The sequence below is a fragment of the Equus quagga genome, chromosome 2, assembly GCF_021613505.1.
Source record: "Equus quagga isolate Etosha38 chromosome 2, UCLA_HA_Equagga_1.0, whole genome shotgun sequence".
In the NCBI taxonomy this organism is placed as follows: Eukaryota; Metazoa; Chordata; class Mammalia; order Perissodactyla; family Equidae; genus Equus; species Equus quagga.
In genome coordinates, this window is record NC_060268.1 from 65,211,209 (window position 1) to 65,228,058 (window position 16,850).

Consider the following 16,850-nt stretch of genomic DNA (forward strand, 5'->3'; position numbering starts at 1 on the left):
TGAGCTAACCTCCATGCCCATCTTCCTCTACTTTATATGTGGGACGCCTGCCACAGCATGGCTTGACAAGCAGTGTGTAGGTCCACAGCCAGGATCCAGACCGGTGAACCCTGGGCCGCCGAAGCGGAACATGCAAACTTAACCACTGCACCACCGGGCTGGCGCCCATTATTTGTCTTTTTGAAATATAATCCTAGTCTAGACTCTCTAATGTTATTTAAAGTACTTGTTAATATCCCATTATAGAATATAGAATACTCCATTTAACCATTCCTCAAATTAATATTATTTCAAATCATATAAGTAATAGAAGATTAGACCAAAATGTTATATTATTCTTAGCTGAGTAAGTCTTTTGGTTTCAATAGTATTTTATTTATTTTCTAGGTTAGCTGTGTTCCATGCAGCGCTATGAAGTCCTATATTTGTGTGATATATTTTTTTATAATAGCTTTAGTGAGATACAATTCACATACCATACAATTCACCTGTTTAAAGTGGTTTTTAGTATAGTCACAGAGTTGTGCAGTCCTTACCACTGTTACTTTGAGAACATTTTCATAACTGCGAAAAGAAACCCCATATCCTTTTACAGTCACTTCCCATTTCTCCCCAAGCCCTCCAGCCCTAGGGAACCACTAATCTACTTTCTTTCTCTATGAATTTGCCTATTCTGGACCTTTCATATAAATGGAATCAAACAGTCTGTGTTCTTTTGTGACTGGCTTCTTTCACTTAGCATACCATTTCCAAGGTTTATCCATGTTGTAGTACATATCAATATTTTATTCCTCTTTAAGGCTAAATAATATTCCATTATATGAGTATTCCACATTTTGTTTATCCATTCATCAGCTGACAGACATTTGGGTTGTTTCCACTTTTGGGCTAGTATGGATAATGCTGCTATGAACATTTGTGTACAAGTTTTTGTGTGGACATATGTTTTCATTTCTTTGGGGTATATACCTATGAGTGGACTGCCAGAGTGTTTTCCAAATTCTGGCACCATTTTACATTCCCACTAGCAGTGCATAAGGGTTCTAATTTCTCCACATCCTTGCCAACACTTGTGATTATCTGTATTTTTATAGGATTATAGCTATCCTAGTGGGTGTGAAGTAGTGTCTCATTGTGGGTTTGATTTACATTTTCCTGATGGCTAAGGATATTCATCTTTTCATATGCTTATTGGTACATGACATATTCTTATATTTAATACAAGCTTCTTCTTGTCTGCCTTTCCTAAAAATTGTAGGTATCTAGCATGGATGCATTTCTCATTAATTAGATGTTTTGTGTTCATTGTATTTATATTTCTAGTTTTAATTACTTAGAACTTCATTTTAGAGGCCCAACTAGTCTTGTCAAGTTGGACATTATAGCCAGTACGAAAAATGTGATGTCATAGAACCTTATTGTGTCACTATGTATAGTGATTTGTTTGATAATATCTTTTAAAAGTCCATGTGTTATTTTTGTTACAGTATTTCACTGGCCTTGAATGTGGACATAAATTTTGTATGCAGTGCTGGAGTGAATATTTAACTACCAAAATAATGGAGGAAGGCATGGGACAGGTAAAGCTGCCTGTTTATTTTTTTTGTTGCTATTTAATTTCCTCTGGTGTTTAGACAGTTGCATAAATATAGGTGAAGCATTCTGCATTATGAATTGCATGGGGAACTGTTTTCTAGATTAAAGCAACTAAAAGATAATTGAGTCTTTTTATTGTATTTACAATGTGGCATTCCAGTTAAAGATCCAGTCTAGGTAATGTTTTCTCAGTGGGCATTAATATTTGTAAAATCAGACTAAACTTGTTGGGCAATTCTGTCATCTCTTGCTTTTGCCTTTCAAGTTTTAGATTGAAAAACCAAATATGCAGGTCAGCAGTTCTAATTAGCTTATGGTGATAAACACATTCGTGCACATACATTTTTTTTTAACAGAAAAGGAATGGTTAAGATCTTGTGAATGTTAAGGTATCCTCAGAACCTAGCAAAGTGCCTGGCAATGGTAAGCATTCAGTAAATATTTGTTGATTGAAGACGTAGTTTAAATTTCAATCTTTTTCAGACTATTTCGTGCCCTGCTCATGGTTGTGATATCTTAGTGGATGACAACACAGTTATGTAAGTATTTTTGATAGATTCCGCATGTTGAATATTGGTTAGTTGGTTAAACCAAATTAATTTTCACTGAGCACCTTAAAGGAGGTGAAATTTTTAGTCTAAAGAGACTTTCTAATCTACATTCCTTTATAGTGCAAAAGCCTGTTTGTAACTTGGTTAAATGCTCGGTCACTATTCTAGTAAACTTGGCAATACCTGATAGCTACATTTCAGTAAACCTTGGAATTGGAGAATAGGATATGTCCGTGTGTCAGTTAAGGTCCTCTGGGAAGCAGATGCCAAGATAGGGTAAAAAAGGAGGGAGATTCATTGCAGGATAGCCTCTGTGTAGGATAAAGAGGAGGAGGAACAGGAGTGGACAGACCTTGATGCAGGTCTGATGCCTGTTAAAGGACAGAAAGAAGGGAGGAGAATTCAGTAGGAAGAGACTCAGACTATGATACAGCTGTGAGAGTCTCTGGCAACCCTGTGGGGAACTTCATTGTATAGATTGCCCATAGAGGAATGCCTCAATGAACAGAAATGACCGGGCCCTGGTACCCTTACCATGCTCTGTCACTCACTGGGAGCTACCCAAGGGGAATGTGGCTTCAGCTGGAACTCTGCTACAAATCCCAGAGGCGTTGTAGCTGTGGATTGTTGGCTAACTACTCGTTTTGTGAAAAGTTCTCTTTTGAAGTGCGAAAGAAACTTGAAGAAACAAACATAGCTGGTTCCTGAACCTGGGATGAAGTCCCGAGTTGCTTAATTCTTGAGCCAGTGCTGTTTTTATAACCTCAGGCTACCTAATTGACTTCAGTCTAGGAGGATAAACAGATTGAGGGCCTGAACGATCCTCAAACAAATTGTATAATTAGTCCTGGATAATTGCCTATATAGAAAGGTATGTCTGTGTTTAAGCACTGGGATTTGAGGGTAACAAAAGTAAAGCCATGGCGTTAATGAGCAAAATTCTTAACCTAATAAAGCTATAAATTGACTTTAACCAGCACGGTTTATAAAGCTCACTGATTCCACTTTATTAACATCAACCTACTTTAGTTTACTAAAACATATTTACTGTTGTCAGCTCTGTGTTAATACTGTTTCCTTCTTTCAGTAAATCTTCAATTATTGTTTTAAGCTAGCAAAAATAAGCCATGTGTCATCTTGAAGTACCACCATCCTTGCAGGTGTCTTTATCCTGTCCCCTGATACTTTCTGATTCTGTGTATTCTTTCATCAATATATCAATTTCATCAATACAGATTCGTCAGTACGTTTCATCAGTATAGGCTGCTGTATCTTTTTATCCATTCCACAAACATTTACTGCGAGTCTGATTATTATTATTAGCACATAAGCACAGGAGAACAAAAAAATTAAGATACATTTCCTTCCCCCAAGATGTTCATAATAATAAATAACTAAAATGCAGAGTTTGTTTTATATGTAAAGGTATGTACAAAATTACAGTTAGAAAGAAGCAAATTATTCCACCTGAAGAGTTTAGGGAGACTTTACTTAGGGAGTAAGATAAAAGGGGTAAAAATCTCGGTTGGGGGAGTGGAGGGAGTCATATTGGTTGAAGAAAGGATGCCAGTATTTTTTTACATAGGTCATGAACTTCTCTATTAAGTATTTTGTGGTGGGTAGAGCACAGAGTAGCAGATTAGAGATGAGTCTGAAAAGAGTTTGATAGTTTATAATGAGTTTCATCAAAGAAGGTTGTTAATACCGTGATAATAAGATTTGCATTTTAGAAATACAACTTTGGTGGTATGGTGGAGGATAGTTTAGAGTGGATAATTTGATAGTGGATAGAGAGGATAGTTTGAGCAGTGGGTTGTAGTTAGAAGGCTGTTGTTTTATGAAATTTTATTTGGAGGGGAAATGGAAAAATATTTCTGACACATAAAACAAATATGGCTAATATTAGGGCTCTTACAAATCACTAAAAAGGAGATAATTCTATGGAAAGGACATGAACAGGCAGTTCACAGTGAAAGAAATTTTAAATGGTCATGAACATTAGCTATGTCTAGTTGAATAAATGTAAATCAAAATTAGATACTGCAACTTTTTAAAAAAGTTTTTGCATTTCAGATTGGTAAGGATTAAAGAATTTGGTAATATCTAATGAGTGTGAGAATATAGTACAATACGGAGTATAAACTGTTGCAACCTTTTTGTAATGTAGTTTGGCAATTTCTGCAGATGTTTTTGTTCTTTGGCCTTTCATCTAATAATCTCTTCACTTTAAATATGTCATTTTGCTGCTGTCTTGTCTCCGTTGTTTCTGATAAGGCAGCTATTAATTATCATTGTCCACTACTTGTGGCTTTCATGATTTGCTGTGTCTATGGCTTAAGGCAGTTTGACTATGGTATATCCAGATGTGGCTCTCTGTGTGTTTATCTTCTTTGGGATTTCTTGAGCTTTTTGGATATGCATCCTGGTACATGCACAGAAAACTGAGAATATTCGTAAGAGAATTTTAATAGTGTTGTCAGTTAGGGGGGTCGAGGAATAGGAAGAGGGATTTCTATTTTTCACCTTGTATGGTTGTGTACTATTGGTATATATCTTCTGTTTTCTTTCTTTTAAATAAATAATTCCCTTCTTTTGGAATTTAAAAGGTTAGTTAATTAAATGATAGAACATGTTTTTTAAATGTCTAATCCTAAGGTCCAGTATCTGAAATGTACTTAAAATTCTTTTTTCTTAGCATGAAAAGAAACTGAATCCTTCCCAATCATGGTACTATCATTTTTTTAATTTCCAATTTGGTAGATTAAAAAATGATTTCTTGTTGTAATTCTAATGAAACTCATTTGGGTGTTGAATTGAAACAAACCCAATTCTTTCCTGAAGACATATTCCCCTATAACCCTCTCAAGTTGAAGCTAGCTTTTTTCCCCTATATACCTTATGGTCAGGGGGTGAAGTAATTGTCTCCCTCAGTCCCAAATGCTGTAATCAGGCTGTTTGTCTACTTCAGTTTAAAATCCATAGATCCTTTGAAGTTTGTTATCCTGCTGTATCACAGTCCTTTGTGTTTTGTCTGTTTGACTTCTTGGTCACTCCCACTTAATTATTTGTAGTGCTGACATCTCCCTCACTTTTTTTTTCTCCCAAGGCTTACTGTCATCCAGGGTGATTTCAGTGCTCCTACGTATAGTCTATTCTGTACCCTAGCCCTGAAGTTCTCAAATTTTGGTTCTCCAGCCAGCATCAACTAGTTACTTAAGAATGCATATTCTCAGGCCCAACTCTAGACTTACTGCATCAGAAACTCTGAGAATGGGGCCCAGCAATCTGAACAATATACTCTCCTAGTGTGGTACTCGTGTACACTTAAGTTTGAGAACCACTGCCATACCCTTTCATTTCCAGTAAAATCCCCTTCACCCCAACCCCCTACTCCCAAGGCCACCATTCTGGGCCTGCTCCACATCTACTCTAATTGACTTTGCAAAATCATCTTTTTCTGCCTCTTTCTGAAACACTGCTCCTCGGGGTTCTATCCAACCCACTATTTTTTCTCACTCTATACTCTCACCTTAGGCATACATTGGAAATTTCCAAATTTATATCTTCAGATGAACTTTCTTTTGAGCTTGGGACCGATATATCTCACTACGTGTCAGGCATCTTCATATGTATATTCCTCAGGCTTTATCTTGTCCAAGCCTCCTACCACCTCTACCACCACCAAACCCACTCATTCTTCTTGCTTCTCAGTATCAAAGAATGTTACCACTAGGTCTTAAAGACTTGCCTAAATTAGAAACCTTGATGATATCCCTAATTGATTTTTCTCCTGCATTTCCCAGAGTCATCCTGACCAAATTCTGTCAATTCCACATCCTAATTACCCTTAAATCCATCTATTTTTCTCTGTTCCTACTGCCATTAACCTGATCCAGGCCATCATCTTCTCTTAGCTGGGAATCTGCAATTGGCTTCTAAGTGATTCCCTTATACCCAGAACTTCCAATTGTTCTTCACAAATGACTTTCACTGTCCTGTATTGCTTACCTCTGCAGCTTCATCTTTTGCCTTACCTCTTCTCGCATTCTCTATTGTAGCCACATAGAACTTCGTTTCTTAAAAGTACTATACATTTTATTTGTATTTGATTTGGTTTGATTTTGTTTACTTTTTTCTCTGCCGTCTCCTGACTTTCTGACATGAAATACTCTTCCTGTTTTTCTCTTCAGTTCTCATCCTATTAGTCATTCTTCAGGCCTCAGTTTAGATTTTCATTTTGATTTGGGCAGACACCCTATGTGCTTCTTAGCTCTCCCCTATTTCTGTTACCATACGCTTTTGTAATTGCTTCTATTTTTGTCTGTATTCTTCTTAGGCTATAAGCTGTATGACCCCAGGTATCCTATTTATGTTGAGTGAATCCTTTGCTTATTTCCGTTCAGGATGTGTGGCTCTACCCTTGGAAACACTACACTGAAAGTATTTATTCACTGATCTTTTGGTGCTTCCTTAGACTCTTAAATTGTTAAGAGTAGTGATTCAATGGATTCAACTCTTTATTTCTTAGCAACAGATATACAGTAGGCATGTATCCTTGAATAAGTAACTGGAAATGCATTTTTCTCCCTTGCTTCCATAAGCATATGTCATCATTGCAAACTTCAGAGATTGATTTATGCTATGAAAACCATCAAGGCTGTTTGGCTAAGTGGGGCTTCCCTACACAGTGGTCTCATATAGTTACACTTGCAAAGTCAGGAAGGTAACAGTATACTTTGAGATTTTTCTTTGTCCCAAGATTTGTCCTTCATGCTTTTATGAGATTAATGAAAATTATTTCTCTAAATTATTTATCACTTGAGACCAAATAAATGTTCATCTGTTTCTGTTCATCCTTGCAGTTGATTAGTTTTTTTCTGTAGTTGTTTAGGGCCTAAATTCTTTTACTATATATAGCCTCTGTAGTAATCTTAGGATGATAAAGGTAAACTTGTATCTATTAAGTCTTTAAAGACCTTCAAGTAGTCTATTTAGTCTCATCTTGACTTATTGATAGTGTTAGCACACACCTGGAATTGTGATGTTCTAATTCAGCATTCTATGAGATGTATCTAAAAATTAGTATGATTTTTCATACTTTTTCATATATAGGGGTTTTTGAAACAGATAAGTAGAGATGATGACAGGAACTCATTGCCACTCACTTCTAGCAAGTTATGCCAAGTGCTTTTTAAAAGCTTTAACTGATACATAAAATTTTTAAAAAATGAATCTTAGGACCTTTCTATAGATAATGCATACTTCTATTGGCTAAGTCCCCATTTGTCTGAAAAAGGCAGAAATGTTCTTTTTAAAAATAGATTGTTTTAAATTAGATAATATAACTTAAATGCTATTTTTAATAGTTATTTCCTGTTCTGTCAACTTTAAGCAGTGTATCTTAAGTCCTTACTGTGTAAGGTGAGGAAACTGGAGACTCTACGCTGTTCTTTACCTTTATCTCTTCTACTTGTAATTTATATTAATTACTTTATATTGTCAACTTTATAGTTATTTTCTGTTCTGGAACAGATTCTTTCATGTTTTTTCAACAGATTTATTCACAAAATTGTAAACCAGTACTTTTATAATATTATAATGATATAAATATTACATAAAACCGGCTAGTTGAATGAATCCAGAGAGAAGTAAACGTAGTCCTCTAAGTCTGTGCTCTTCCAAGAAGAATATTCCAAACATCCAAGTCAGATGATTATTTTTTACATTTTATCAGTATCTCAAAAATCACAAGTGGGGTTGTGAAGCTGCCTAGACCCTTAAGTGAGGTCATGGTTTGTACCATCTGAGGCAGAAGACAAACTAAACTTTAATATGTGTATTAGTTACAGTACAGTAGAGCATCTCATCTTTTACAGTGCAAAAATGTCATTCTTATTTATTTATAACAGGCTCAATTTGCAATGTTTTGATTTTTATTTTACTTTTTTTATTAAGCTAAAATATATTCAGTAAAGTGTGTAAAGTACACTTTAACTTTAAAAAATATGTATCTGTTTCAGTTAACATAATGTCTTTGAGATATGTATATGTTGTTAAATACATTTGTATGTTTTTAGGTTTATTTGGTTGTGGTTTTTTGTTATTGCTATATAGTATTTCATTCTCCTGATAATAGACATTTGGAATTTTTTGGCTTGTTTGGTTTTATCTACTGTGAAAAAGCTACAAACAATATTCCTATATGTGTGTTTTTTTGGCGGACATGTGCTGATTTCTTTTGGGTATATACTCAGGAGTGAGATTTTTAGCTTTACTAGATACTGCCAAATGGTTTTCCAAAGTAGTTGTACCTGCACTCCTCCTAGTTATGTGCAACTGCTCTAGTCCTTGCCCACACTTACATCGCTAGACTTTTTAAATTTTATCTTTTCTGGTGGGCATATAAGGATATCTCATGGTTATAATTTGCAGTGTCCTGGTAGGTAATGATGTCAAACACCTTTCTATTAGCCATTTGGATATCCCTTTTTATGAAGTGCCCATTCAAGTCACTCGTCCATTCTTAAAATTTTGTTACCTTGTCTGTTTGTTAATTACTTTGTGAGAATTGTTTAAATGTTCTGATAAGTCTTTTGGTAGATAAATGTATTACAACTATGTTCCCCAATGTGGGGCTTCCCTTTTCTCTGTCAGTGATTTTTCATGAACAGAAGTTTTCATTTTAATGGTCTCTAATTCATCATTTTTTCCTGTTTGTGATTATTGCTACATAAGAATTCTTTGATTACCCCCAGGTTGTATTTATTTTTAAGGCACTCCACAGAGAGTTTATGGAGAATCCTTTGATAACATGTGACTTTAGGGTTGTATGTGTCGAGATGGAATAAATTGAATACCCCCTGTCATTTCTGCCCAATCAAACAGAAAAGCACTACTTTAGTATTCCAGGTAGGAAATTTAGCACAAAAGCTACAGAACATTATCTGTTTTAAAATACATGCTTAAGGGATTGGAACTCAAGTTTGTACTGAAATAATTTCCTAATCTCAATGAAATGCAAAGTGAAATGATTTGTCAAGTTTTAGTTAATAAGGGAAAGTTTGTAGACAAGGAGTAAATTACTGAGAATTATTATTAATTTAAACTTTGGAAAATGTTTTTGAACTATAAATGTAAACTTACAAGATTGAAGGGAGGCAGAGAAGGATGTAGGAGGGGTGCATGAAGCTGATTGTGTAGGGCCTTAGAGGCCATTATAAGGTCTTTGGCTTTTATTCTAAGATAGAGCCATGAGAGGATTTTGAGCAGTGGAGTGACATGGTCAGAGAGCGTTGCTTTGACTGCTGGTGTTGAAAAGAGAGACCATCAGTAGGAGCAGAGAGATTCAGAGACTGTAACAATAATCCAGGTGAGAGATGATGGTCCTTCAATCCAGGAGGGTAGCAGAGGAGTTATGAGAAATGGTTGGATTTTGGATGTATTTTCAAGGTAGAGTCAGTTAGATATGTGCTCTAAGAGGAAGAGATGAGCCAGAGATGGCTGCAAGATCATTTGGACCTTTGATTGTGATGGAATGAATTCAGACAGTAATTAAATATTATATTTATTTTTAATGATTAGAAATTTGAGCAAAGATTTATTATAAAGATATTAATCACCTTGTCATAACCCTACAACTTAAATGCCCAACAGTAGGGGAAGATGGAATATGATGCAGCTGTTAGAAAAGTTTTGTGAATTATTTTAATGCATTGGAAAATACCTATAATAATGTTAGTGAAAAAAACTAGATATAAAATTATATGTAGTAAGTTCTCTGTTTAAAATTGTATATCATACATTTACAGAAAAAGAGGAAAAGGTCCAGATTCATAAAAATATTCAATGGATATTCCTCTTGAGTGATAAAGTTACAGGTGATTTTGTTTCCTTCTTTGTACTTGTCTGTAATTGGTATGTCAGGGAAAAAAACCTTTTTAAAGAAAAATATTTTATCAGTCCTAATTTGAAGCATAATATTGTTGTTTTACTCAAGATACTACATAAGCTTAAGGCATGGATTAGTACTTGGCATACTAAAAAAAAATCCTTGTGTTTAAAGTCATCTGGTTTCAAATCACAGCTCTCCGGTTATCTCATTTGTAAAAATGGAGAATTATCCCCAAACTCAAGGATTAAATGTATCTGACACTGTGCTCAGAATTTATAATAGGCTTTCAGTAGAAGTATTTTTGTTTACCGTCATAAAGAGCTGCCTTCCACTGTAAGAGTTGATATAATAACTATTTTCAACACAAGTGATGACAGGAGGTCTTTATCGAGAGAATTAGGTTATTAATAGCCAGGAGGACACTTGCCTTCTTGAGAGTGCTTATTCTCAAGGATGGGAGATCACTTTCTTTTTCTTCCTTATGACCAGACAAACTATAGCCTAATAATTAAGGCCTAATAACTATGGCTGACCTTTGTTCTTGTCAGTTATGCTTAGGTTAGAGTCAGCTATAAGAAATCATTAGGTTGTTACATCAGATGAGCTTTATCAATAATAGAAGTAAGGTGTTTTTGGGAATCAGGGCATCTTAGAGTATACAATTCAGTGACTTTTACTATATTGATAATGATGTGCAACCATCACCATTATCTAATTCCAGAACATTTTCATCACCTCTAACAGAAATCCCATATCCATTAAGCAGTCACTCCCCATTCCCTCCTCCCCCTAGACCCTGACCACTACTTACCTGTTTTCTGTCTATATACATTTGCCTATTCTGTACATTTCATTTAAACGGAGTCATACAATATGTGATTTTTTTGTGTCTGGCTTCTTTCACTTAATGTTTTTAAGGTTCGTTCATGTTGTAGCATGTATCAGTACTTCATTCCTCTTTATAGCTAAATAATATACCATTATATGGATATTCCATATTTTGTTTCTCCATCAGTTCTTGGACCTTTGGGTTATTTCCACTTTTTATGGAAACATTTGTGTTATTGTTTGAACATTGGTTTGCAAGTTTTTTATTGAACAACTGTTTTTAATTCTCTTGGGTGTATATACCCAGGAGTGGAATTGCTGGATCACATGGTAGTTCTGTGTTTAAATTTTGAGGAATTGCCAGATACACGAATTGTTTTTAAACCTCAGTTTCAGCATCTGTGACATGTGGAGGTTTACTCATTCAAAAAATTTTTATTGAACACTTTCTACAAGGGATCCTTTCATGGAGCTTATTGTTGTGGATAGGGGAGCAGGAAGGCAGATACTAAACAAATGATTATATAGATATCCGTCTAATTAAAATTATGACACATTACATAAAGGAGGGGTGTATAAGGTGCCATGAGAACTGAGAGGGGGTCTACATCTAGGTTGGTGTGGGGGAGTAGTCAGAAAAGGCCTCCTTGAGTAACAGTGTATTTTAGCTGAGTGAAGTAAAGTAATAATAATACTAGTAGTAGTAGCATCTAGTATTTATTGAGTTCTTACTATTTGCCAGGCACTGTTTTAGTCTCATAACTCTATTCCTGCTGTCCATTTTACAGATTTAGTAAGATGAAAAATGAAGAGGTCAAAGAACTTACCCTCAGTTCGTAGCTAGTAACTTGTGAATCCAGTATTTAAACCTAGGCTGTCCCACCTCAGGGACCCACCATGATATTCTTCTCTTTCCTTTCCAAGGGAGGTAGCCCTATTCAAAAGTCTCTGAAGAAAGAATACAGGTGTGACAGGAGTACACTGAAAGTGGCACAGGACAGGGTAGGGTCTTGTGGAAGGAGAGCAGTGCGATTAGAAGCTCAAAAATTAGATGAGGCCAGATTGTACAAAACTTTCTTGTTCACTTAAAAGATTTTAATGAGGTTGGACTATGTGCTTGTTTGATATAGTTCTTACTGACTTTGTCAGTGGTTACTCTTTTTATGCTTTAACACTCTTTTCTTATAACACACTCACAGGAGTGTTTACCAATAAACTAATGAAACTTAAGCCTCAGGATTTTTCACTTTCAGGGCCTCCTGTGGTGAGTTCTAGGAATTATTTTGAATTATAGAGTATTCTAGGTGGACAAGGGAAGCCAGATTACAATCAGTAAGCATTTCTGGTAAATTACTAAGAGGTCTCAGAGGAAGAAGCCCTTCAAAATTATATATAGCAAAACCTGGATCCATTTCCTAACATTCCTGTAAATATCTCTTGTTTCACACACTGATTTTTGGGAGGGAGTCTAAGGAAAGGTGGCTGAGAATTGCTATCTTAAGGCAAAATATCAGAGTCATAGACTCTGAAAGGGGCCTACACTTGGCAATAGTTGGTAAGTCATTAGACTGTAATACAAACTGGGTAAAAATAGAATATTTAGAGTATAAGAAACATGGAGGAAAACATTTAACAAAATAAAACTAGAGAAACTTTAAAATTGTTTTGATTACTACAGTTGCATTTGTTGATAGTCTATGTGCATTTTAGTATTTTCAATTTAGAGCAGTTTTTATAGCTATAGCATTGAAATTTTAGTGCATAAATGTGGAAAATACACTGGGCTGAAAACTTCCTAATAATTTTTATTATTGCTTTCAGGCGGCTGATCACAGATTCAAAAGTTAAATTAAAGTATCAGCATTTAATAACAAATAGCTTTGTAGAGGTAAGTGATATTTCTCTTAAGTTTTCTTCTTTTAATAGAAGGAATTCTGTTTATCAATAGAAATACTAGTTTTTCTTATGTAAAATACTCTAGACAGTAACAAACACCTTTGCCATAACGTTTGGGTTATGGACTTTATTTATGAAACATACCAAAACACCTTTATTCTCAAAGGAATGTGACAAACCAATAAGTAGATGTCTTTTTATAGATCTTGAACTTTGATAAAATTATTTTTACAGAATTCTTCCTTTATTCCTCTTTTCCCTAGAGAGAGTTGTAGCTGATTATTAATGATGTCCTGTTTAGTTGTTTGGCGCTCTAACTTTGCTATATCTCTGCTTGTTTTAGCTTCCATTACCAATAAACTTTGTTAATGAAGGATGCTCTAGTTATTTTTTAAAATTTTTTAAAATTTTTAGGCTGATCATTTTTATTTTTATTTATATTTATTTTTTCTGCTTTTTCTCCCCAAATCCTCCCAGTACATAGTTGCGTATTTTTAGTTGTGGGTCTTTCTAGTTGTGGCATGTGGGATGCTGCCTCAGCGTGGCCTGACGAGCGGTGCCATGTCTGCGCCAAGGATTCGAACCGGTGAAACCCTAGCCGCCAAAGCGGAGCGCACGAACTTAATCACTCAGCCACAGGTCCAGCCCCCAGGGTTATTTGTTTTTATCAAATGTCTCTCTTTCATCAGAACAGAGGTCAGCAAACTATGGCGTGCCTGTTTTTGTAAATAAAGATTTATTTGAACATGCCCATTTGTTCTATGAGTGCTTTTGTGCAACAGTGGCAGAGTTGAGTAGCTGCTAGAGAGGCTATTATGGCCCACTAAGCCAAAAATCTTTACTCTCTGGCTCTTTGCAGAAGTTTCCCAGACCCTGTGTAAGAGCATCAGGTTAACATGGCATTTTAGTTCTAGAAAGTAATTTTTATTTTTATTAGAGATGAAACTGAAGATCGGATCTTTTGGAAAACAGTATGTTTCAGGAATAGCATATTTTTTGAAATGGTCAATAAACTTGAATTCTGGTGCAGAGTATTACTTGAGCCATGTTTTGTTCCATCATAAAAATACTTCGAAAGTTATTTTGAACTTCTTCAAAGGTTTTGAAGAATCTAAAATGCAATCTTTACTGTGATTTAGGAGCTTGTTTTTGTTCTTAGCAGAGGTTTTTGTGGTCAAAGCTAGAAATTACATGTATATCCTTTAGCTTGTTTCAAACTATTCTGGAGCATGTAAACACTTTCCCTGAGTTAGGAACATATCTTATTTTCTTGTATCTTTGAAAATTGACTTAAAATAAACCATAAATAAATTGATGATTATTAGTGATCACATAATGGGTAATTATTTTGAAGTTTCTCGGTGGGATTTTGAAGCCAGAACAAGAGGTGGTTCATATAGTCTATGAAACCACGTCTTCAAGGGATCTATAATCTTGAAAAAACGGTACATCCAAAAGCATTTCTATAAGTATTGGTGGCAGGTTTTTATGTGCTTGTGTCACCACCTGCCCTTTGCCCCTTGATCTAGGGAAGCAATGTAAATAACTGCTTGGTATGCTAGGAAATCTTGCATCATGACTTAATTTGCTGTTATTTTTTATTTTTTTTAACTTGTGTTTCAGTGCAATCGACTGTTAAAGTGGTGTCCTGCCCCCGATTGCCACCATGTTGTTAAAGTCCAATATCCTGATGCTAAACCTGTTCGCTGCAAGTGTGGGCGCCAGTTTTGGTAAGCAAGTGATTTCCTAAATTAGAATAATGTTCATTGCTTTTCTTTATTCTTAGTAGTAAAATAGTAGAAAAAATTTTTACCTCAGGTGGGGAGATGGGTGATATTGATTTAAAATAGCATATATTTCTTTTTCAAAGATTTTATTTTTCCTTTTTCTCCCCAAAGCCCCCCCAGTACATAGTTGTGTATTTTTAGTTGTGGTTCCTTCTTCTTGTGGCACGTGGGATGCTGCCTCAGCATGGCTTGATGAGTGGTGTCGTGTCCACGCCCAGGATTTGAACTGGTGAAACCCTGGGCCACTGAAGCAGAGCGTATGAACTTAACCACTCGGCCACAGGGTCGGCCCCCAAAAATAGTGTATATTTCTTTTAAATAAGAATTAGATTAAAATGTTGCTTCTTAAATAATTTTTCCTCTTTCCTTGTTGCTCTAACTTTTGGATATATTTTCTTATGAGAAGAAAAGTGCAGCTATAGTCACTTTTTCTTTTGTGCTCCACTAGAATTTATATGGGAGCAACCTTACAGATATGAGACAAGAAGAATTTAGTTCTCTCATTTCTGATTAACTGCTTAATTTGTCAAATTATGTTTGGTTCCTTTGTTGGCTCTTGCTCTGTTTTCAAGTTATCTCTTAGGAAATAATAAACACAGTTAACATTTTTTTAAAAATTTCCCAGGGCTGGCCCTGTGGCCAAGTGGTTAAGTTCGCACACTCTGCTTCGGTGGCCCAGGCTTTTGCTGGTTTGGATCCTGGGTGCAGACATGGCACTGCTCATCAGGCCATGCTGAGGTAGCATCCCACATAGCATATAACCAGAGGCACTCTCACAACTAGAATATACAACTATGTGCTGGGGGACTTTGGGGAGAAGGAAAAAAAAAAAAGATTGGCAACAGTTGTTAGCTCAGGTGCCAATCTTAAAAAAAAAAAATTCACTTAAAAAAAATTTCCTTTGCTCTGAAAGTTTTATCTTACTCCTAGAAGGAAAATGTGCAAATAAATTTGGAAAGATAAAACCTGGTTGATTAGGTGTGCTTTTTAACTAAGGGTTTTTTTCTGGCTTCTCTGGTCCCAGCTTTCTTGGTAAACCTGGGTTCTGGAGTTCTGTAGCAGACTTTGAATTCTAGATTTGCCTTAACAGGAATTTCCAGGATTATATATTAGAACGTTAAAATGGTCTTCCATTCCTTTGTGGATGTCTTAGGAATAAGAGGCCAGTCAAGTGAAGGGCCCCTTGAGCTAGCAAATAGATATTTTATTGGTATTCCGTACCATTCTTTTTTTCTCCGAACAGGTAGAATTAGACTTACACATCATTAATACTAGATATTTCCCAAAAGAGCAGATAAACTCAGAGATTAAATATGTGTAAAATACATACTATTTTGGTGAAAGTTAAATATGTATTGTTTCAGTTTACCCTGTAGACAGGGGCTGGAGTCTGATTCCATACCAACTTTCAAATATACTTTTTGTATGAACTATTTTGAATACAAACTAAAGTATAGAGAATAACAGCAATGAATATTTACGTAGCTACAACCCAGCTTAATCAAAATCAGGATTTTGTTTGTTCTTATTAAGAAATAAAACATGACAGAGACATTTGAAGCCTCTTGGTTCCCGTCTTCATCCCATTCCCCATCTTCTCTTCTAGAAGTAACCATTATCCTGACTTGATTAGCTAATTAATCAGCCATCCCATGGTTATATTTTCATAAGCATTTGTGTGTTTTCTTAATTTATACTTTTAAAACAAATGTTGTATATACCAGGTGCCTGGGAAACAGAAAGGCGTTAGCAGTTAATATATTCTTAGAGAATATTTAGTCACGCTCTTTAATACCTTGTTTGATACAATCATGCAAAGATGTGTTTGCTTCCTGCATATTGCTTACTGTATTAGTACTAAATTATATAATTACCCTACAAAGTCAGACTTTCACTCTTCATTTGAGGTGTTAAGTAAAAGATTTAATATATGCTGATGAAGCATTGGTTGAAATTTAAGTTCAAATTAGTGAAAATGATTTCAGTTTGGTTTCAATTAGAGAATGATTGCAGCAAGCAACTATACGTATTAAAAACTGTCAGAAAAATACAGATCTGGCTCAATTGATTTTTTTGTCTTAACAGTTTGGTAGCTGTTTAGATAGTTATTTACTATGAAATTGTCATCATAGCATGTCTTCATACTTATAGTCATTCTTCATTTCTCACACACACACCCAATACATGCTGATCCTAATACTAAATTCTAAATAATTTACTGTAGAATAAAGTAGACGTGGTTCCTGCCTTTGTATTTGCCACACTAGAAACCGGTGAAGGTACTGAGGAACTATAAAGCAT

The 16,850-nt window shown here is 35.3% G+C and overlaps 1 protein-coding gene across 3 annotated transcripts in view; it reads left to right on the forward strand.

Moving 5' to 3' along the window:
* Nucleotides 1-16,850, forward strand: part of LOC124236121 (Bardet-Biedl syndrome 4 protein) — a 188,120-nt gene that overhangs the window by 77,093 nt on the left and 94,177 nt on the right. For all 3 annotated transcript variants that reach the window (XM_046654823.1, XM_046654824.1, XM_046654825.1), the window contains 4 exons: nt 1,488-1,580; nt 2,080-2,135; nt 12,688-12,754; nt 14,386-14,492. In XM_046654823.1, the coding sequence (XP_046510779.1) occupies nt 1,488-1,580; nt 2,080-2,135; nt 12,688-12,754; nt 14,386-14,492 (323 nt within the window). The remainder of the gene's footprint in view (nt 1-1,487; nt 1,581-2,079; nt 2,136-12,687; nt 12,755-14,385; nt 14,493-16,850) is intronic.